We start from the raw sequence: 23801 nt of genomic DNA, 5'->3' as shown, positions 1-23801 counted from the left end.
CTTCTTGAGTACATGTACTTGGCCTGAGGGTTGAGATCCTCATAGAAGTGAACGTTTTTTTCTCGTGTAATGTTTACCGCCTTTGGTATGTAATATTGGGATTGCATCAATGTGAGATATTGTGGGAATGATGGGATTGATCTGATGTCAAATTGTTGTCATGACATCATAAAGATGATGTGAATGGACATCGGAGGGGATCCTTACCCTTGACAGTAATACACAAATATTGTAAAAAAATAATGATAAATATTTGTAACCTTTTTATTCATGGTTTCAAATAAAAAGGAATCTATACTCAGTTAACTGTACCAACCATTAAGCTGTATATGTATTTGACACTATTGTTTTTGTGTTCAGTGTAATATAAAATTATTGTAAAATGACATACCACAAAAATTTCATTTTTACAAAATTTATCTTACCAAAAATGTTGATTGTAAAGAATAAATTGCAAAGAAATAAAAGAATTCTGAAAATCCAGTAAAATGGAAACAGAGGGATAGAAAGAGAAGGTATAACTCAGATGAGAGTCTTTATCTGACGGGGAAAGTGGGGAAAGATGTCAGTGTGAGGCTGTTAGTGTCATCGTAAACAAACCCAACCCTGTTTGTGTAACAATACAACTCATTTGTATGCATACCAAATAAAAAAAACCGTTATCTTCTGAAGGTATGACACCAATTGTTGCATTTATGTAGAAATTTCTGTAATTCCTGCCATTACCAAATCATGTTACACAAAAATGGGCAATTTTACTAAAACAGGAACGTTTTGTCATATCTTTGTTCTGGAGGTTTAGTATTTATTAGGGATGATATTACATCTGTCTCAGCTTAGATTGGTCACAGAGTTTATGGTATCTAGAAATAGTTCTATTATGGTTCAAGGAATTAAATATAATTATCAGAGTCATCAGAATATGTTGTATGAACTTTCTATCAAATTCTGAATGTCATTTGTCCCCAGGTTCATTTGGTTTTCAGATTGTCAACTCCTGTTTTTTTAGTAAGGGTTTATGGCTCTCTCTGTCTGCCTATAGGTACATGTACTTCAAACCAAAAACAGTCAGCATTGACCTGCGACTTCATTTCTTGGGGGATTTTGACCAAAGGTTTGTTGGGTCAAGGTTGCTGTTAAATCCTTGTCAGCGTTCTAGCGGCTCAATCCCAAGGGGAATTTTGATCAAACTTAACACACTTACAAAGGACCACAATATCTTGAAAAGTTTGAGTTCCATTCCTATTTTTAGAAAAACGTTTTTTTGCCAGTTTTTTAAATGAGTTATTAAAAGTGAGCTTTTTGAACGTTCATGTGCTTTTGATATCTCAAATGCTAATAATCACAAATCTGATATAATACATAGCTCATGTGATATATATGTTAGCTTTTTACCTACCGGTAATTCAAATATAGTATAGTTTCTTCAGTAGTTTCTCATATGAAGCTCATATGGACGAGGGTAGCTTATTTTGGTATGGGGAAGTATATACAAAATGTATATTATTCTGTGATTTACTGGCATCATTCAAAAAGGAAGACAATGGCTAATTGTCACACAATACTATGGAAAGGGTTTTGTTTTATATATTTGACACATATGACATTATTTTGAAAATAAATAAATATAAAATGCCAAAAGGATGTAATTCAGAGTCAGTAATTGTACACACAGCATTCATTTAGCTACCTATAACTATAGCCCTAAATATTAATTTACTGAATTATGTGGCCACAACTAGACAGGAAACCAATAAAATTAATTCCAGGAACCATGACTGTATCAGCTAGTCAGGGGAAGGTTTACCAGATGTGTTTCCAATTTGTAGCCAGAATATTTGCTTCTTAGTTCAGTAGTGGTCACATGAGGTCAAGCATGCCAGAAGTTTCAAGGGAGTAGTTTAGATACCTAAGTGTGTTTTATGGCCCAATATAAGCCTAGTTAATGACCTTGTTTGTGGTCAGACTAACTCCAGATCACCTAAAACCGGCTCTGACCATCGCAAACAATGCCCAGTGTTATTTCTGAAGTAAGTGACCAGATCTGTTTGTTCAAGATCAAACATTTAATGGAGTAATCTCCCCTTCCAATAATTAATATAATCTAATCTTTGTAAATAATTGAATTGGTGAAGGTTTTTTTTGTTTATAATGAAATCATTCAGAAAGCAATGAAAACAAAAAGTGACAGAGCAAATGAGATATTTAATTAAAGATTTATGTATATAATTGTTATATATAAAGTTTTTTTTTTATTTAACTTTTAATTTATAATATAATTATCAATTAAAACTGATTATCTATCAGAACCAAACACTTCCTTATGTACAGGTAATGTGCAAAAGATGTACAGAAAGCTTTTGATATTGTACAAAATAGTAAGTGGTGATATCTGTAGGGGTTGTCTCCCTTACAATACAGTATTTCCAGTCAATACAAAATCCAGTGTATATGTAGGCCAGTCATTATTTTTAGGTTTAATATTAATTGTTTCATTATTGAAGCATGACCTACAAAAGCTTGTTTGTTTCCTGAACTATACAAATGCCTTTTCTAGATAGAAAATATCAAGGAAATAAATCAATGCATTCCATTGTAGGACAATTTTGATTCGTTTTCAGGTGTCAAACATATTCTGATAAATTACTGTAAGGGACATGTACCAATGTTTCGGCTGAGAGTTTCTGTGTTACTATAAGTGAAATGCCACACAAGTTATGTACAAAGGATATAATCACCCAGTTTAGCAATAAACTGGGCCCTACAGACAGATGACACCATAATTCATGCTCTAGTGGGCAACATAACACACATTTATCAATTTCAAATTGAATCACACAAGCTCCTAATGATAGAAATCTGTTAAAATTCTCATAAATACTCACAATGGTACATACTCATATTTAAAGCGTTTGCACAATTTTTTTTCGTTATTTGAGAATTTTAATAGCGTTGTTTGTATGTACATGCAGATTGGATTTTAGGGACATACGAGACATATATATAGTATTAATAGTTTTATAAGATGGCTTGTTTCTGATCGGATGTAATTCAATACTTCATCATGGATAGGATTGAACGGTACATGTATAGCAGGAAATATAAAGGTAGGTACATTGAATACAAAAGTAGCTTGGGTAGGAGATATTGGGTGGCGTACATGTGTTGGGGGCTTTCTGAGTACAGGTATGTTATAGGTATATGTTACCTGTAATGAACAAGCACCTGTAAGCAATTTACTAAATTTATGAATAACGATTGTATTTGGAAAAAAATAGAAATGTCAATTTCATAAAGAGGGAAATTATACATATATATGACCAAATTATGAAATTTTAACTCTTGCTATAGATAAATGTGGAGGTGAAATAGTGTGTAACATTCCATAGATAGTATGTCAAATATGAGGACAAGGTGTTCGACTCTCTGTAAGGTAACCAAATTCCACTTTATGTTGCCTCGCCTACCTTAACGTCTTTCAACACCAAATTGTAAATGTGAACTTGACAAGCAACGTGACTATGATTGCTTAGTTTTAATCTGATTTGTAATGTGAAGAAAAAATATCCTGCATTTTTGTATCTCCGTGCTATGTGGTAATAATATTTTGCCTGAAACATATCTCCGTTTAAATTATGAGAGTAAGATTACTTCTGTTGAACCTGGATTTAGGACACCCTTATGGTAGATTGGCATGCTACATCCTTATATTGAAATCCATTGGTCCTATTTGCTATCTTTATTTTAACCATGGGTTATGTTGATGTCTTAGCATTGTAGAAGGTGGCCTCTCAAGACAGGTTCTACAAAATCTAGTGACAGAAGGGATGGCCTCTCATGACAGGTTCTACTGTCACTGTGACAGAAGGGATGGTCTCTATAGACAGGTTCTACTGTAGTGACAGAAGAGAATGTCTCTATAAACAGGTTCTATTGTAGTGACAGAAGAGAATGTCTCTATAGACAGGTTCTACTGTAGTGACAGAAGGGAATGTCTTTATAGACAGGATCTACTGTAGTGACAGAAGAGAATGTCTTTATAGACATGTTCTACTGTAGTGACAGAAGAGAATGTCTCTATAGACAGGTTCTACTGTAGTGACAGAAGAGAATGTCTCTATAGACAGGTTCTACTGTAGTGACAGAAGGGAAAGTCTCTATAGACAGGTTCTACTGTAGTGACAGAAGAGAATGTCTCTATAGACAGGTTCTACTGTAGTGACAGAAGAGAATGTCTCTATAGACAGGTTCTACTGTAGTGACAGAAGAGAATGTCTCTATAGACAGGTTCTACTGTAGTGACAGAAGGAAATGTCTCTATACACAGGTTCTACTGTAGTGACAGAAGGGAAAGTCTCTATAGACAGGTTCTATTGTAGTGACAGATCAGAATGTCTCTATAGACAGGTTCTATTGTAGTGACAGAAGAGAATGTCTCTATAGACAGGTTCTACTGTAGTGACAGATCAGAATGTCTCTATAGACAGGTTCTACTGTAGTGACAGAAGGGAAAGTCTCTATAGACAGGTTCTACTGTAGTAACAAAAGGGATGGCCTCTATAGACAGGTTCTACTGTAGTGACAGAAGGGAAAGTCTCTATAGACAGGTTCTATTGTAGTGGCAGAAGGGAATGTCTTTATAGACAGGTTCGACTGTAGTGACAGAAGGGAATGTCTCTATAGACAGGTTCTACAGTTGTGACAGATCAGAATGTCTCTATAGACAGGTTCTACTGTAGTGACAGAAGAGAATGTCTCTATAGACAGGTTCTACTATTGTAGTGACAGAAGGGAATGTCTTTATAGACAGGTTCGACTGTAGTGACAGAAGGGAATGTCTCTATAGACAGGTTCTACAGTTGTGACAGATCAGAATGTCTCTATAGACAGGTTCTACTGTAGTGACAGAAGAGAATGTCTCTATAGACAGGTTCTACTGTAGTGACAGAAGAGAATGTCTTTATAGACAGGTTCTACTGTAGTGACAGAAGAGAATGTCTTTATAGACATGTTCTACTGTAGTGACAGAAGGGAAAGTCTCTATAGACAGGTTCTACTGTAGTGACAGAAGAGAATGTCTTTATAGACAGGTTCTACTGTAGTGACAGAAGGGAATGTCTCTATAGACAGGTTCTACTGTAGTGACAAGGGTTTGTCCCTATAGACAGGTTCTACTGTAGTGACAGATCAGAATGTCTCTATAGACAGGTTCTACTGTAGTGACAGAAGAGAATGCCTCTCTAGACAGGTTCTACTGTAGTGGCAGAAGGGAATGTCTCTATAGACAGGTTCTACTGTAGTGACAAAAGGGAATGTCTCTCTAGACAGGTTCTACTGTTGTGACAGATCAGAATGTCACTATAGACAGGTTCTATTTTAGTGACAGAAGGGAATGTCTCTATAGACAGGTTCTTCTGTAGTGACATAAGGGAATGTTAAAGACAGGTTCTACTGTAGTGACAGAAGGGATGGTCTCTCTAGACAGGTTCTACTGAAGTGACAGAAGGGATGGCCTCTCTAGACAGGTTCTACTGTAGTGACCGAAGGGAAAGTCTCTATAGACAGGTTCTACTGTAGTGACAAGAGAATATCTTTATAGACAGGTTCTACTGTAGTGACAGAAGAGAATATCTTTATAGACAGGTTCTACTGTAGTGACAGATGGGAATGTCTATAGACAGGTTCTACTGTAGTGACAGAAGGGAATGTCTCTATAGACAGGTTCTATTGTAGTGACAGAAGGGAATGTCTCTATAGACAGGTTCTATTGTAGTGACAGAAGAGAATGTCTCTATAGACCGGTTCTATTGTAGTGACAGAAGGGAATGTCTCTATGGACAGGTTCTACTGTAGTGACAGATCGGAATGTCTCTATAGACAGGTTCTATTGTAGTGACAGAAGGGAATGTCTCTATAGACAGGTTCTACTGTAGTGACAGAAGGGAATGTCTCTATAGACAGGTTCTACTGTAGTGACAGAAGGGAATGTCTATAGACAGGTTCTACTGTAGTGACAGAAGGGAATGTCTCTATAGACAGGTTCTACTGTAGTGATAGAAGGAATGGCTTTTCTAAAGTAACAGAATAGTGGTCCTTCAGAACAGGCTCTGTTTAAGAAACAGATCTTTTTCTATTGACAGGCTCTTCGAATTCTGTAAAGACAGATTTGGCTGTATCGTTATAATTTTACTGTAGTAAAAGAGGAGTGGTCCTTCAGGACAGGTTCTTCTTTACAACAAGTTGCTTGCACTTGTGCTGGTGTTCTGTGGCCATGTGTTTATGCTGAAGACTTCAATCAGCCATTACTATTTATAAGATTGTTATACCCTCATGTTGTCCTTGCTACAGACTGAGATGTTGGTATGCACAGATGTGGTATTAGATATTAACCTGAATAGTAACTGTTACTGGTGTCTGTAGACTTGCACAAGTCCAGCTGTATTATACGACAATTGATATCATGTGCATCAAAACTGATCATATCTACAACATATTATTAAGGAGTATAACAGGGTCATTGATTTGGAAATTCTTCAAAAACACAACTTTCTTGTGCCTGCATAAATTGAATAATATATACAGAAATTGTATCTGATAAAAAAAGGAAATTAAGAATAATTAACACATATTTGCACATGTTGGTGCAGTAATGCAGCTGCTTAATATGTATCAGAAGATGTGACGCTTTGGCACATAATGAATAAATGAGATTACTAAAAACTTAAAAAAGAACTTGTACAAGTCTATACCGTCCTATTCCAGTTTTCTGCCTGTACAAGTCTATACATCCTATTCCAGCTTTCTGCCTGTACAAGTCTATACCATCCTATTAATTAAACCTTTCTGCCTGTACAAGTCTATACAATCCTATATTATTAGAAGTGTGTTTATTTCTCAGTTCCTGGTGTATTTTCCTTGGCTGTTAGAAGTAAACAGACAGTAGCTCTAGCTATAGCCTCTACCTGTTGAAATGTACCTGATTGACCAGAGGGCATTCCTCACCATCTTGTTACCATTTCGTAGCATCACAGTCAAGTTCCAGCTCAAATATCCTGTGTAACAGTGGTACATTATTGATATATAACTAATGAGGCAACTCTTCAAATTTAGATTCTGCTATTTTCTGTATGATTTAAGTGTGAAAACCTAAGTATTTTCACTTCAGGCTATTGTATATTGTACTCCTAACCTTGTAAGATAGGAATACAGTAATTGCTGTAATGCACGTGCACATATCCAGCCATTTATGTGTCCGTCTAAGAAAAAAGTTGTGTTCAAACTTAGATATCTCATTAAATCAACTGATTATATCATTCAAGTTTTGCTTTGTTGAACTGTACACTTCAGTGAAATAACACTATATTGTGTCACTGTAAGGTGTAGAACTGTACATTTCAGTGAGATAACACTATATTGTGTCACTGTAAGGTGTAGAACTGTACATTTCAGTGAGATAACACTATATATTTTGTCTCACTGCAAGGTGTAGAACTGTACATTTCAGTGAGACAATACCATATTTTGTGTCACTTCAAGGTGTAGAACTGTACATTTCAGTGGGATAACACTATATATTTTGTGTCACTGCAAGGTGTAGAACTGTACATTTCAGTGAGACAATACATATCATGTACTACAGTAAGTGTCATTGTTAGGTATAGAGAACTGGACATTCACTCTATTTTGTGTCACTATTAGGTGTAGAAGTGTATATTTTATGGAGATCAGTGAAATTAGGAAGTCATCATTGAGATAGACTAGGGTGTAATAGGTGAGATAGACTCTGTAACTAGGGTGTAATAGGTGAGATAGACTATGTAACTAGGGTGTAATTGGAAAGATAGAATTTGTAAATAAGGTGTTGTAGGTGAGATAGACTCTGTAACTAGGGTGTAATTGGTAAGATAGAATGTGTTCCTAGGGTTAATAGGTGAGACAGACTCTGTAACTAGGGTGAAATTGGTAAGATAGAATTTGTAACTAAGGTGTCGTAGGTGAGATAGACTCTGTAATTAGGGTGTAATTGGTAAGATAGAATTTGTAACTAAGGTGTCATAGGTGAGATAGACTCTGTAACTAGGGTGTAATTGGTAAGATAGAATTTGTAACTAAGGTGTAATAGGTGAGATAGACTCTGTAACTAGGGTGTAATTGGTAAGATGGAATGTGTTCCTAGGGTTAATTGGTGAGATGGACTGTGTTATTAGGATGTAATTGTTGAGAATGACTGTAATTAAGTTGTAATCAGTTAAATGTATGTTTGTTATTTGCTTGTAATCAGCGAGATGGACATTATGTAATTCGGGTGTAATCTGAGATGAAATGTGTTTAATTAATTGTAATTGGTGAGGTGGACTGTATATGTAATTAAGGTGTATTTGGTGAGACGGGTTGTAATTAATAAGGTCATTTACATGTGTAATGATGTTGTAATCAGTAAAATCATTGAGGTGGGTGAGACTTGCCTGTACCCACAGATTACATCTGTACGGCCCCCCTATTTCACATGTGTACTAACCTTGTAGACAAACCATCCAGTCTTAAGCTTATCAACAGGCGTGGAGGAGCCATATTTTCTAGGGTTTTTTCCTGATAAATGAAGCAGATTTTGGATGAAGTGATTGCACAGAAAAATAGATAGTCACCACTGAAGATGGTGCAATTTATATAACCTGGAAGTGATGAGTTGGGGGGTGGGCAAACACTTACTCCATCTGTGTGGGGTGTCCGTCTGTGAGATAGATCTGGGAAAACCTCAGACTACAGCTTATTTCATTCATCGTCATACATAGGATATCATCAGCTTCTAAGAAGTGTTTTGAAATTTCGATCAGGATTTAAAAAATGCAGATCAGAACCATGTTGAAGTGAGATTATTTTTGGTGTTTTCTTCATACTTTTTCCGAGAGACTGGAAATTAAACTTTAAATTTACCAGTATTGGTGACGCACCTGTTGTCAACTGCTTATGTGTATCATGAAGATTGCAATAAGATGGAAGCCATCCGAGGAACAACACCTTCAGAGGTTCAAAGCGTTACTCAAAGTTTATTATATTTGTGGATTGTAAAATTTTAAATCCTTCCAAAAAATGTCCACGGAAATTTTAGATCAGGTGGACCCTCAGGATGACAATGTCTTCATTAGTGACAGTGAGAACGAAAATGTTGCCGTTACCATGGATACATGGTTTCCAGAGCAGGAAGAAGAATGTAAGTAGTGCAATATGTGATAGCCTTACATCAGTGTAATTAAAAAATTAACACTCATTAATCTCATATAATGAAAACAGAAATTCACCCATTTTCAAATCTTAATTCCCTTTGTTGATTGTGTGGGTAATAATTTTCATTTAATTTTTCATTTGAGATTAGTTTGGCTACCATTGCTTTCTATGCAAGTTATATATATAATTACAGCTAAGTTATATATATAATTACAGCTAAGTTATATATATAATTACAGCTAAGAGAATTTAGTACACAGCCACCATCCAATCAGCTAGTAAATTAAAGCTAGGGTGAAAACTCTTTTTATATCAAAATTAAAATTGGAAACAAAATCTTTGCAGCATCATATGTTCACTGCCAATGTCATGCACAGATTTAAGCCGACAAACATCTTAATTTTGAATAAAAAATGTTTCTAAATAAAAGTATATAATTTCATGTTTTTTTTAATTATAACAGTAAAAAAACGATAAAAATAGCCACAGAAGTTTATAGGTTGTAAACACGTGGACTAATTAAACAACAAACAGGGATGCTCCCCAAGCAGTGATCTGATTTTTTTTTCTTAAGAAAACAAATTACTTCCTCCATTTTTATTTCCAAAACATAATTTATTGGAAGCAACCTGCACTTGAACACAAAGTGTACTATACCCAATTTTGCTCGACTGTCTGTAAATCTGGCGGAGATAGCATTGGAATGCTTGTGGTGAGTTACACTTGTGAACCTGATTAGGCGGTGCTTAGGTTTGGTGGGTTTCAATTGTGATTACCCATTGATTTACGGTAGTTATAACACACTTTATTGGCAATGCAGGTTTAATTGTTCCATGTGGTGGGCAAATAATTACCTCTGGGGTGTCTACAGCAGGGTCGACTGTAGGAGGGAGTCCCCGGGCCACCTCCCCCTCCATCCATCTCTCCCTTCCCTACCCCATCTCTCCTCTCTCCCTCCCATCTCCCCCTCTCCCTCCCTCTCTCCTCCTTCCATCTTTTCCCTCCCCTCCCCACCCTATCTCCCCCCTCCATCCATCTCTCCCCTCCCTTCCCCACCTCATCTCTCCTCCCCCTCCCATCTCCTATCTCCCCCTCTCCCTCCCTCTCCCTCCCCCTCCAATCTCCTCCTCCCATCTCCCCTCTCCCTCCAATCTCTCCTCCTCCCATTTCCCTTCTCCGTCCCCTCCCCTCCCCTCCCCTCCCCTGCTATCTCTCTACTGACCCTACACTGTGCCTGTGATGAAGACTTGGGTTAGGAATTGAAGTCATTATCCCTCCCACTGGGAGCTATGCAGGTTATGCCTAACTGTTACTGATGATAATTTGGGAGCAATCTATCTTTGCCAGGAAGTAATTTTTCCAGAAGTTTAAACATATTATACTCGTAAGTGTTTTTATGTGACAGTTATAGGTAGTGTAGAAGTAATGGTGTATTTCATTTAGTCCCTTCTGTTCCTGGCACCTGCTCACTGTTGTTAGGTGGCCACCTTTCTCTGAAATCCTGAATAATGTGACCATATTTCTACTGTTGATATACATATCTGTATACAGCTTACGTGTTTTTGTGACCTATTTCTGAGGAATATCTCTCACTCTTATTTTGTTTTTCAACATGCAGTTTTTATCATGCCCTGACTAGAAAACCTCATCACCTGAAACAAAACATGGCATGTTACCTGGAGTGTAGAGGACAAAATTGGCATGCTATATGTTTATGGTAGTTGTTGTTAAAAATAAGTAATGTTTTTCTTGAATCTCTCCCAGATTTTGGTCAGTAAATATTGCATGAACCAGGCCTTTGCCACTCTACACAAAGAGTCGACCATTACAAATGTTCAAGGCTGAAAGACAAATCACTGTTATTGATATACTGTTTTGGCTAAAACATTTTGCATAAAAATACAAAAATATTTTAATTTTTTTTCCCTCCAGAAGAATTGTCCATGATTTTCTTAGTTATCATATGGAATTATGCCTGAGAAGAAATAAGATATTCTGCTGTAAAGCCACACGTGTTGAATTTCCATTACATTCGGTGTAACTTAGTTTTTTTTTTTTAACTTTCTGAAATTTTTCAGTTGAATCTTATAATAGAAGTTGTACATCATGCATGCCATGTAATAAAATTGTGGACTTGCACTTAACATTGGAATCATCATAGAGGCAGACAACTGCTTAATAGTCACATACCTGTATCAGTTAGATGGACTCAACCTTCAATGGTATTGCTGGCTCCATTATCAATCTGTAGAGGGTGTCTCTCTTAAAATCAAGGGGAAGTTATAAAAGCATGGACTTATCTTGATGATACCTATCAAAAAGTCACATGACACTCAAAAAATATAACACTGAACACAAGAAAATTTGAAATTGACAATTTACACTACTCCGAGGTAACATCATCTGTTTTTGAAAAATAAGAGATAAAATCAACGTGAAGCACAGGGTTGTAGCTGTTTAAAAAAATGTCTTATCATCTTTTCCATACAGTTTGATTTCATTCATACTCAGCCTTAGATACGAGAATCATAAAATAGAGAAAAGAACACTTAGAACTCTTATGTGAGATGAAAATATTAAAGTTACACACCAAGTTATATGTAAGTGTCAAAAAAGATCCACTACATATACAAAGTTAATGAAAACTTGCCTAACACCTTTTACAGGAAATACAGTCACAGGTGAAAGTTTGGTATGACTCAAAGAGAATTATGTATTGATTTTCAAGGGAATGGGAATTTCAATATAAAATATGATATCTATGGCATCTTTGAGGGCAGTTGTTTTTTTTTATGTTACTTATCATAGAAATAAAATATCTGTTCTTTTCAAGTATTGCCATAATCCTCATATCAATTTTTATAAAGTTTATCAGTCCAAAACTAAGGAAGAGGATAAGGATGAGGAAGAGGAGGAAGAGGGTGGAGGAGGATGGATGTGGTGGGGAGGTAGTTGAGGAGGAAGAGGGTGGATGTGGTGGGGAGGTAGTTGAGGAGGAAGAGGGTGGAGGTGGTGGGGAGGTAGTTGAGGAGGAGGAGGATGGATGTGGTGGGGAGGTAGTTGAAGGAGGAAGAGGGTGGATGTGGTGGGGAGGTAGTTGAAGAGGAAGAGGGTGGAGGTGGTGGGGAGGTAGTTGAGGAGGAAGAGGGTGGAGGGTGGTGGGGAGGGAGTTGAGGAGGAAGAGGGTGTGGAGGTGGTGGGGAGGAGTTGAGGAGGAAGAGGGTGGAGGTGGTGGGGAGGTAGTTGAGGAGGTGGAGGATGGATGTGGTGGGGAGGTAGTTGAAGAGGAAGAGGGTGGATGTGATGGGGAGGTAGTTGAGGAGGAGGAGGATGGATGTGGTGGGGAGTATGGTGTGAAGAGGAAGAGGGGTAGGTGGTGGGGGCCGGTAGTGCGGAGAAGAGGTGGACGGTGGTGGCGGGAGGTAGTTGGGAGGAAGAGGGTGGAGCGTGGGGGTGGTGGGGACGGTAGTGAAAGAGGAAGAGGGTGTGGATGGGTGGGGAGGTAGTTGAAGAAGGAAGAGGGTGGATGTGGGGGGAGGATTGGGGAGATAGTTGAAGAGGCAGAGGAGATGGATGTGGTGGGAGGTAGTTAAGAAGGAAGAGGGTGGATGTTGGTGGGGAGGTAGTGAAGAGGAGGAGGAAGAGGAGGAGGATGGATGTGGTGGGGAGGTTGTTGAGGAGGAGGAGGATGGATGTGGTGGGGAGGTAGTTGAGGAGGAGGATGGATGTGGTGGGGAGGGTAGTTGAGGGGGAGGAGGGTGGAGGTGATAGGGGAGAGCAGGAAGAGCTAGAATAGAAAAAAGGAGTAAAGATCATAGATGAGAGAAGGTTGATTTGAGATACTGCATTGATGTACCTAGGTGATTGAGATCTCTCAATAGGTTGATGTTGCTAGGGCTATACATTTTGTCAGGAGTAGGATACAGAGATGTACGTAGAGATATAATATGACAGAAACATCTCTACTGATTTACGGGCACTTTTCTACACAGCTCAATATATAACTGATCAGGTTACACATGTACAATGACTCATCATCTTCTACACAGCTCAATAACTGGTTATTTTATACACAGCCCAATAACTGGTCATCTTGTACACAACTCAATAACTGTTCATCTTCTATACACAGCCCAATAACTGTTCATCTTCTACATAGCCCAATAACTGGTCATCTTTGACAGCCCAATAACTGTTCATCTTCTACATAGCCCAATAACTGGTCATCTTTGACAGCCCAATAACTGGTCATCTTTGACAGCCCAATAACTGGTCATCTTCGACAGCCCAATAACTGGTCATCTTCGACAGCCCAATAACTGGTCTTCTTCGACAGCCCAATAACTGGTCATCTTCTACACAGCCCAATAACTGGTCATCTTCTACACAGCCCAATAACTGGTCATCTTCGACAGCCCAATAACTGGTCATCTTCTACAGCCAAATAACTGGTCATCTTCTACACAGCCCAATAACTGGTTATTTTGTACACAGCCCAATAACTGGTCATCTTCTACAGCCAAATAACTGGTCATCTTCTACACAGCCCAATAACTGGTTATTTTGTACACAGCCCAATTATAATAACACGTACGTCATCTTCTACACAGCCCAATAACTGGTTATTTTATACACAGCCCAATAACTGGTTATTTTATACACAGCCCAATAACTGGTTATTTTATACACAGCCCAATAACTGGTTATTTTGTACACAGCCCAATAACTGGTTATTTTATACACAGCCCAATAACTGGTTATTTTGTACACAGCCCAATTATAATTACTGGTCATCTTCTACACAGCCCAATAACTGGTCATCTAGCTCTATACACTGCCCAGTAGCTGGCCGAACATCTTCTACACAGCCCAATAACTGGTTATTTTGTACACAGCCCAATAACTGGTTATTTTGTACACAGCCCAATTATAATTACTGGTCTTCTTCTACACAGCCCAATAACTGGTCATCTAGCTCTACACTGCCCAGTAGCTGGTCGAACATCTTCTACACAGCCCAATAACTGGTTATTTTGTACACAGCCCATGGCCAATAACTGGTCATCTTCTACAGCCCAATAACTGGTCATCTTCTACACAGCCCAATAACTGGTCATCATATGCAGTGAGATGGCTAATGGAGCCTTGATTATAGTTTAGTTCCCTTCTCATTTATGAAAATTTATCTGTTGGTCCAGTCAAAAATAGTGTCATTCTGGAAAACCTGTGTTCTGCCTACTACATCAGTATATGAAATGTGTATTATAGTTTGGTGACACTAAAATCTTACAAGTCTTGACTAATATTTTTTAATTAAAAAAAATCAAAACAAAAGTTAGACAGTTATTGAATGATACGGACCTGTAATTCCAGCCAAGGTCTAACAGCATGTTATAAAACACCAGGGAACTGGCTACAAAAGAAAGGTGTGGTGTCAATGTTACATTACATAATGTGTCCTTCTTTCCATGGTGATCAGATCTGAGTGACAACAGGGTTGTCAAGTCTGTACCTATACCATACACAAGTAAACAATGGAAATCAGAAACAATAGAGATAATATAGAGCTTTATAGTAGAATTATACAGGTGTAAACTTTAACACTGATAGCAGCATACTTACCTATTATCTATCAAAGCTTGAGGTTATCCTGCCTTCTCTGACCGACTTTTCTACCTGTGAAGTTTAAAGTTCTGAATGAAAACAAAATATGCTGAGTTCACAATGAAAATGATTCAAGTAAAAGATTCGATTTGTTTTCCCATCCATGAACTTTATATATATGCCCAGGTTCAAATGATATTTTTCAAGTTCTTTAGACGATACATAGGAAATTTCATTTCATTCATGAGTAATGTCTTTTTGCCATATTTTGATGACCAGTTAAGAACTTTCTTATGCATTTCACCTACTTAAAGCCAGAGTCTTAGCTTCAAGGGAATATGTAAGCTAATCTATCAGACACAGCCAAAGATCATGTCCATCATATTCTACAGGGAATCAGACATTTTCATCTCCTTTCTGAAGAATGCTCAAGATCTGATAATCAAAATTACATCTTCTCAACCCAGACTCTAATCTTAGAAACTCTTGCTCCTTGTGCTATATGTCTCAAAACTACACTACACATTGTGGGATGGGGAGCCAGGAGTAATAGCTGTATCATGGAGAATGATGACCCAGACAGAGTATTGGGCCTCTCCCTTGTCAATATGTGATAACACTTTAAACTACATCTTCTCCCAGGCTCCTGTATCCTTCCTGTTCCTTTACTCACCTGTTATTGTAAAGCTGTTGTACAGTGATGTAACAAGGGAAACCGAGACAATCTCAAAACAAAATCCTATAGGCAATTAATTTTTATGTATTTATAAATAAATACCATAATCTTCCCACTTTGAAAACAGTAATAGAAATTCTTTTGATATTTTGCCATGCAGTAATCTGTATATTGATAAAGTTTACCTGGCCCCAGTTTCATCAATATGGTGGTTGGGTGGCACAGTGGTAATACACTTGCCTTTTACCTAGATGGCCAGGGTTTTATTCCCAGATCAGATGTGGAAAGGTATGGGGTCACCTGCTGGACCACGTGGGTTTTCCCTGGGTACTCTGGTTTCCTCCTACAGTAAGACCCCTTGCAAGCTTCCATCCGAGAATACAAGATAGATTAATATGAGTTATTTTAACTTGTATCACAATCATTGTAAAATAAATAAATTTTATAATTACATTTCGTCAATATTCTTTTAACTTAAGATTTTCTTTAGGAAAGCATTAGAGAATCTTAAGTTCTTTCAGCAAGATTTTTAATCCAATAATTCTTCTCCACGGAAAATATCAAGTGAACAAATTTCCGTTAGTTCATGTAAGTAAATGTTCATGAAAGTGTGCAGTTGTAAATAAAGGACTGGCAGAATATGTATTAGTACTGCATTTCTGTCTTATGAATGCAATGATTAGCGGAGATTTCAGATGAAGATTTGTGACAAAGCTACCCTCTATATACAGAGGATGACAAAAAGTGTCACCAGCAGAACTTAAAGGGTTAAAAAATGTTGAGTATATGCGGGTTATGAGAAACATTTCCCTTCTGTTGGAGGATCTTTTCTCTTTGAAATGATGTGAAAGTTTACTGATTTCCTGAAGATTTGTGTACAATTTTAATGGCTCATATATATAAATCATCATCTATCTGCAGTTGTATACAGTACATTGTATATAGTTTTACCTGTGCAATGTTACCTGTATTACCACGGTAACAGCTTGCAGATAAAACCTGTAGAAGTTAGAGATTATATACCTTTGGGTTTATAAGGATAAGGTATGAATTGGCTGTGTTACCTGGACGAGGTACCTGTGATTGTGATAACTGATACCTAACGAGAGAATTTGTAGTAAATACCTGACACCCTATCTTGTGTAAACTCTTCCAGGAGTACTCATGGAGCCTCTCTGATTTATAGACAGGTCCAAGTACCTTGTTTGGTATAAACTTACAGGTCAAAGGTCAAGCCTTGTTTGTCCCAGGTCAAGGGTCAGCCTCTTACAAATGTCAGCAGGTCCTACTCCAGTAAGACAAATGAGAATATGATTGGTAGACTGTTCAATATGTCTTATTGTCCTAGTCATATCTGTTGTCTGAAGATGTTAGTAAGTGTATCAACTTAAGAGTATGGATTCGTTATAATGAAGTAGAGATCGTCAATCTGACTGTCTTGGGTTAGAATTCCAATATTCTGTCTTACTACAAAATGTGACTACTTTGAGTATGCTGAATAGCTAGGTATGCCATAACTATGGAGTGAAACCTAGATATAGAGTGTAACTATGGAGTGTGCCCTATATGTTTGTCATAACTATGGAGTGAACCCTAGATAGATGGTGTAACTATGGAGTGACTGCACTATACGTATACGTATGTCATAACTTTGGAGTGAGCCATATACAGATGGTTTTCTATGTAACTATGGCATATATATTTGCCATAGTTATGTCACTCCTTCTCGCCAACAAGACAAGTATAGTCTCCATGCAAAGCAATTTTTTTTATATCTTAGGTGACCAAATGGGGCTCCATCTCAGATCAAAGGGTATCAGTAGAGATATGGACAGGGAGAGGTCTATGCTATCTTACAGGAATGCATTTCAGATGAATGACAATTGAATAAACCTTGATAAAAATAATTCAATATAATGTTGTATTTATTACAGCGAGCTTAATATCTTCATATTTGAAATCATTGATAGCTTTGCGTATACATTTTTATAATCTTCATTGATTCAAAGGTAAAAATATATATATACATATTTACAGGTATACCAAATTGCTGTTATAACATGAATGTCTAGAAATAGACATGTAGACTTATATATAGAAGGAGATGTTTACATTCTACATGGTCTAATTTGATACAATTTTAGACCCACGTTTCAGGCTGTGTTTTAATGAAGCCATTTATACACATTCAGGCCAGCTAGATATGTAAATGTATTACTACGGTAGTATACCTAGCTCTACTACATTTAACACAGATACTTGAAATTTACAAAGTATGGTTAACTTAATAACATTTTAAATTTGATTTAGTGAACCTTACCAATTATAAATTTGTTATATTTCTTTTTTCTGCTGAGGCGATTGCTGAACTACAGTATTTGTAATTCAAACTACGATTTTAATTAGAATTATTGAAAAATATCAGAACTTTTTTTATTAATGATAATAAATAATTACTTATTGCCATCAAGTTAATCAGGATTACACTTTATGACTTGTCCATGTATACATGTATCACAAATTATTAAGATAAGTAAAATTATGTGAAGGAATGAAAAATTACCATTTAAAATACAGAATTTAAAAACACTAATTGCTGCATTCTGTCCTTCCCAAGTAACACAAAAAGATGTTATTTGAAACTTCGTTACAGATTTCTTGATATAAGCATATTTTTTAACTTGACCTAGACTGTTGTTTATGATTTAACAGCTGTGTTTACATCAGGACTTTGGGATCGATTGGGCCTTTGTTTCATTTTAGGAAGGAATTGGTGCATTGAAGGATAGTTTAAGGAGTACATTGCCATTTTTCAGAAGTTGATTTAATTTAATGAGGAATGAGGTCTATTTTCAGAAGTTGATTTAATTTAATGAGGAATGAGGTCTATTATCAGCCCCCAAAAGCCTTCAGAAAAAAACCATGTTCAGAGATATCTATTGGACGGTAAAACTCCAGGTCCATGTTTCCATTGTCTACTGGTCAGTGTTGACCGCTGTTTCTATACATTTGTCTATGTAGACTAGACCTATTTCTGTGTAACCATTGTTAAATAAAGACTTCTGGCTATCAACACATCTTAATTTGGCCCAATATTGACATAACACCCAGTGAACTTTAAATATATTTAGTTAATTCAAGTCAATCTGGGGACACCTGTTGAGTATGTGCTGTTCTGACCTAATCTACTGTGTGTAATGGAGGAGGTGATTATCCATATCTGTCCATCTATTATATAACAGCTTATGAATTGTCTGCTATCATGAGATTAATTTGACACAACATACTTAAGTGTTTTTTTTTTTACATTTTAACAGAATCTTATACATGTAATATCCAATTAAATCCATTTTTTATTTGCTTAAAATCTACTCAACACATCTAGACTTTTTAATGAGTACTTGTGAAATGTTTCAAGCTAAAAATAAGAATGAGAATTAAAATAAAATTAATCAAATTATAAATTCATGGGCAAAATAATCAGAAAAAGTAATGCAATTTTAATCAAATTTATGTTTGTAATATTTGGTCAATAATTCTTGAAATAGCAACATGCAGCTGTTCAACTTTTTGTTAGATTCATACTAGGAAAATATTTCTATTGAATTTAGATTGTAAAATTATCATCTTACAAAGAAATAGATCGAGTAATAGAGTTGTGTACACTTCATGGTATACTCCATCAAGGAACTTGTTTGATATTGGAGACAATTAATAGACAGTGTAGGGATCTAACCAAGGGTGGGGTATAATCCTTTGGTTCATTAAGTGTGAATCAGCTCTTCAGTCTGGGCGTCCAACACTTACCATTTATTGTAAGTTCACTACTGACCATTAATGGAGTTAGATCAATCAATACGGCCAAAGTTGTACAAGGATATTAATGCCTTTTGAGACGACCCCTCAACACCACACCACTCAGGAATAAGAATGACAGTAAGTTACTAGCTCTGATCAGAGGGATACACATGTCACCAAATATAATCGATAGCATTGAGGGGCCGGTTGGATTTCTGTGTGTCCCCCTCATACTGACCGTTAGGAGGGAAATCGGACACTGCCTCTAATTCTACCTGACTAGGTAGTGTAAACATACAGGTGTAGGCTGTAAGTTAGCGCGGGAGTTTTTACCTGTGTTAGTATTTACAGGTAGTATCTAAAGTGCAAGGTGTATACAAGGGGGAGGAGAGATAACGAGGATACTCCAGGCCGCTCGTATGTCACAGCTATGTAGCCGGTGTCACCAGCAGATTTAATATATCTGAGGGAGAGGACGGTCACAAAGCGAGAGTGATCATCCTCGCGTGGTGCTGCGAGTTTGTGAAACAGTACTGCATGTGCTTTTCCTGACTTCAATAACAACTTGCTCTGCTATACAGTCGCATGTTGTCATCTCAAGGGATATACGTGATTTTTTTCGTTGATTTCTGCAACTTGGAATTGTGTGAATGTGAAATATAGAAAGTGGATTATTTATGGAATAATAATGGATAAATAATCAACAGCCTATGGCCCACATGAATGCAACAACTCTCAAATACTTGCGGTTTCGAGGTGAGTTAACATTGAAGGTTTTTTTTTGACAATAATAACGGGTAGCTATTGAAAATGTGACAAAATATTTCATCTGTGACACAAACTCATTGTAAATACTAACAGATTGAAGTGGCCCCCATTTACGACAGGCGATATTGACATTAGGAATTGTTCTGTCTCGTGCTGTGTAAATTTCTCTCGTAGATTAAAATGTGGTGGTCTATTGAGATCGTGTTTTGTGAATGGTGTGTCCTGTTTTTCTATACCTGAAAACTTTCTGAGCAATTGTTAGATAGGTAATATATTACCATAATAGATCAGAACGCCTCCAAAGGCAGTATTTGTGTAGTTTTCTCTGATGACCGTCATATTAGATAATGGGTTTGTAGAAGAGGTATACTGTACCGTCAGGAGTACCTGTAAGTTAGATTTGACTGTCTCTGCAAAATCAAAGACTGGAAGATGGTAGGGTAAAATGGAATTGAGGGAGTTCTGAGGGAGGAAATTGTCTGTCACCCATGCAATATTCACATCTACCTGTCGAATGACACTGGAGTTCCCAACATTCAATATGACATATGAATATTTTAAAGGGATTGTTTTGTGTTACTGATATTTGAGATAATATGCTATTGTGAGGATCATCTGCTGGTTGGTTTTTGATAGATTAAAATTATTGTCAATATTTGAGTTTGGTTTGATAAATTGATGATTAAGTAAATTAATGCTCATCAGGCAGACTTTAATTGATATTACATTAATGGAATATCATACATTGGCCAATATCCCTTTAGTTAGTTTTAACTACAGAATTAGATAAGGGTATATCCCCCCCCCCCCCCCCCCCCTATGAACTATTTTCATCCTAACTTGTCTGTTAGAGAACTCAGCATGTCTATGACATGTCCTGGTGATAGGGAGCCAGAAAGATTTTCCATCTTACAGGAGAGATGATTTAGACATCTGTGTGTGATATTGAGATCTTGCTGTATTTGTTACTGGATACTGTACATGGACATTTTACTTGGCCAGTGTAACTTAAACACTAAGAACACAATGTCACTGACTGGCACTAGACATTTGTCATCTCAACACTCACAGCCATTTACCTGAGGATTATATAACTAGTCCAGATTATATTTCATTAAAAAGTATTAAAAACAAAACATAAGGAAAATAACATTCATGGAGAATAGTGTATGTGGGGTAATGGTGTATGTGATAGTATCCTACATCATCAGCAGTGAGTGGATATAGAAACCAGAGAGGACAAAGTTCTGTTAGCTTGCAAGAAATGAATAGTTATTTTGATGTTTAATTCCTTGAAATTGTGTATTTATCAGCAATTACGTGGATTTATCTAAGTCGATCGTGAGCCACACGTTCCGTACACATACGATTTCACTTGAGCATGTTCCCGTATTCAGGTCCAAAACGATGTTAATTGATTGTTCAGGAATTATTGGAAGATTTAATAGGAAGACAATCATTGAAATATTTTAAGTTTTATGTGATTGTATAAATATCACTTCATGAGATTTGATTAACTACAAATTGATTTTAATTATGTCCAAGATGAACCTTCAAAATTAAGTCAAAGCTAAATAGATGTTACCAGATTTTTCCAGAAATCAATTTCCGAAATAATCAACACTTTTATGGATATCCATTATAATAAATCTTATAGACATCAGAATAAAGCTAGACTGCAGACGATACTGATCATACTGATCGGTGTAATTGGAAATTATTCAGAAATGCTCAATGTAGATTGTGACATATAGTTATCTCATCCTCTGATGTGTCTTGATCCAGTTTAGGCCTGTCCTAAAGCTACAAGACATGTCCTTGATGTGATACCAAGGCTGGACATGTCCCTGACGTGGTACCAAGGCCGGACATGTCCCTGGGGTGGTACCAAGGCTGGACATGTCCCTGGGGTTGTAACAAGGCTGGACATGTCCCTGACATGGTACCAAGGCCGGACATGTCCTTGATGTGATACCAAGGCTGGACATGTCCCTGGGGTGGTACCAAGGCTGGACATGTCCCTGGGGTGGTACCAAGGCTGGACATGTCCCTGGGGTGATACCAAGGCTGGACATGTCCCTGGGGGTGATACCAAGGCTGGACATGTCCCTGGGGGTGATACCAAGGCTGGACATGTCCCTGGGGTGATACCAAGGCTGCACATGTCCCTGGGGGTGGTACCAAGGCTGGACATGTCCCTGTGGTGATACCAAGGCTGCACATGTCCCTGGGGGTGGTACCAAGGCTGGACATGTCCCTGGGGTGATACCAAGGCTGGACATGTCCCTGGGGTGATACCAAGGCTGGACATGTCCCTGGGGGTGATACCAAGGCTGGACATGTCCCTGGGGGTGATACCAAGGCTGGACATGTCCCTGGGGTGATACCAAGGCTGCACATGTCCCTGGGGGTGGTACCAAGGCTGGACATGTCCCTGTGGTGATACCAAGGCTGGACATGTCCCTGGGGTGATACCAAGGCTGGATATGTCCCTGGGGTTGTACCAAGGCTGGACATGTCCCTAGGGTGTTACCAAGGCTGGACATGTCCCTGACGTGGTACCAAGGCTGCACATGTCCCTGGGGTGTTACCAAGGCTGCACAAGTCCCTGGGGTGGTACCAAGGCTGGACATGTCCCTGACGTGGTACCAAGGCTGGACATGTCCCTGGGGTGATACCAATGCTGGACATGTCCCTGGGGGTGGTACCAAGGCTGGACATGTCCCTGGGGGTGGTAGCAAGGCTGGACATGTCCCTGGGGGTGGTACCAAGGCTGGACATGTCCCTGGGGTGGTACTAAGGCTGGACATGTCCCTGGGGGTAGTACCAATGCTGGATATGTCCCTGACATGGTACCAAGGCTGGACATGTCCCTGGGGGTGATACCAAGGCTGGACATGTCCCTGGGGTGGTACCAAGGCTGGACATGTCCCTAGGGCGGTACCAAGGCTGGACATGTCCCTGGGGTGGTACCAAGGCTGGACATGTCCCTGACGTGGTACCAAGGCTGGACACGTCCCTGGGGTGGTACCAAGGCTGGACATGTCCCTGGGGTGGTACCAAGGCTGGACATGTCCCTGGGGTGGTACCAAGGCTGGACATGTCCCTGGGGTGAAACCAAGGCTGGACATGGGGTGTCATTCCAAGGTTGGAGGTCACGTCCAAGGGGTCACTCAAAGGCTGAACATCTCCCTGGAGTCTTATAATATTCCTTCCCTGGAGTCTCCACAAGGCTTGTTAATATCCCTTCCCTGGAGTCTCCATATCCCTTGAATGATCCCAAGACTTGATATATCACATCTCCCTGGAGTCTCCACAAGGCTATGGATATCTCTCTGGGGTTGGAGACAATGTGTTCATGTTTAAAAATGTGCAAAAGTGTAAATTATTGGTGTCAATAATTCTATCTATAGTTATCATGACCTACTTTTGATTGCAAAATGCTGAAATACAAACTTGTACAAAAGGAACATAAAATATGTACACAGATCTATTACAAGGATGAACAAAAACTAAGCCTGTGAATCGCTTGTCTTAGCAGTAGTGACGTAAGTTTGACCTTCTAGAAAACACGAACACATGCATAAAGCTTCATAATTTAATTGGATCAGAAATGAAGGCTGTGAAGTGATTGCATCATCAATGATTTTCATGCACTTGTATAGTGACTGTGTCCTTAATGGATCATCAGGATCAATGACAGGGTATAATAAAACTGGGAAAACAATTG

The 23801-nt window shown here is 38.0% G+C and overlaps 1 protein-coding gene across 3 annotated transcripts in view; it reads left to right on the top strand.

Annotated features, from left to right (window-relative positions):
• The window catches only part of LOC117327467 (dystrophin-like), a 336112-nt gene that overhangs the window by 8645 nt on the left and 303666 nt on the right, over positions 1 to 23801 (top strand). The window contains exon 1 of one of the 3 annotated variants that reach the window (XM_033884470.1): positions 19788 to 20059. The exons of the other annotated variants lie outside the window; for them this stretch is intronic. Within the exon in view, the coding sequence (XP_033740361.1) occupies positions 20014 to 20059 (46 nt within the window). The 5' untranslated portion in view covers positions 19788 to 20013. Of the gene's footprint in view, positions 1 to 19787; positions 20060 to 23801 lie in introns of those variants that run through there. 3 annotated transcript variants of the gene reach the window in all.

This window comes from Pecten maximus, chromosome 5 (assembly GCF_902652985.1).
Source record: "Pecten maximus chromosome 5, xPecMax1.1, whole genome shotgun sequence".
Taxonomy (NCBI): domain Eukaryota; kingdom Metazoa; phylum Mollusca; class Bivalvia; order Pectinida; family Pectinidae; genus Pecten; species Pecten maximus.
This window is presented reverse-complemented; position numbering and strand designations above follow the sequence as displayed.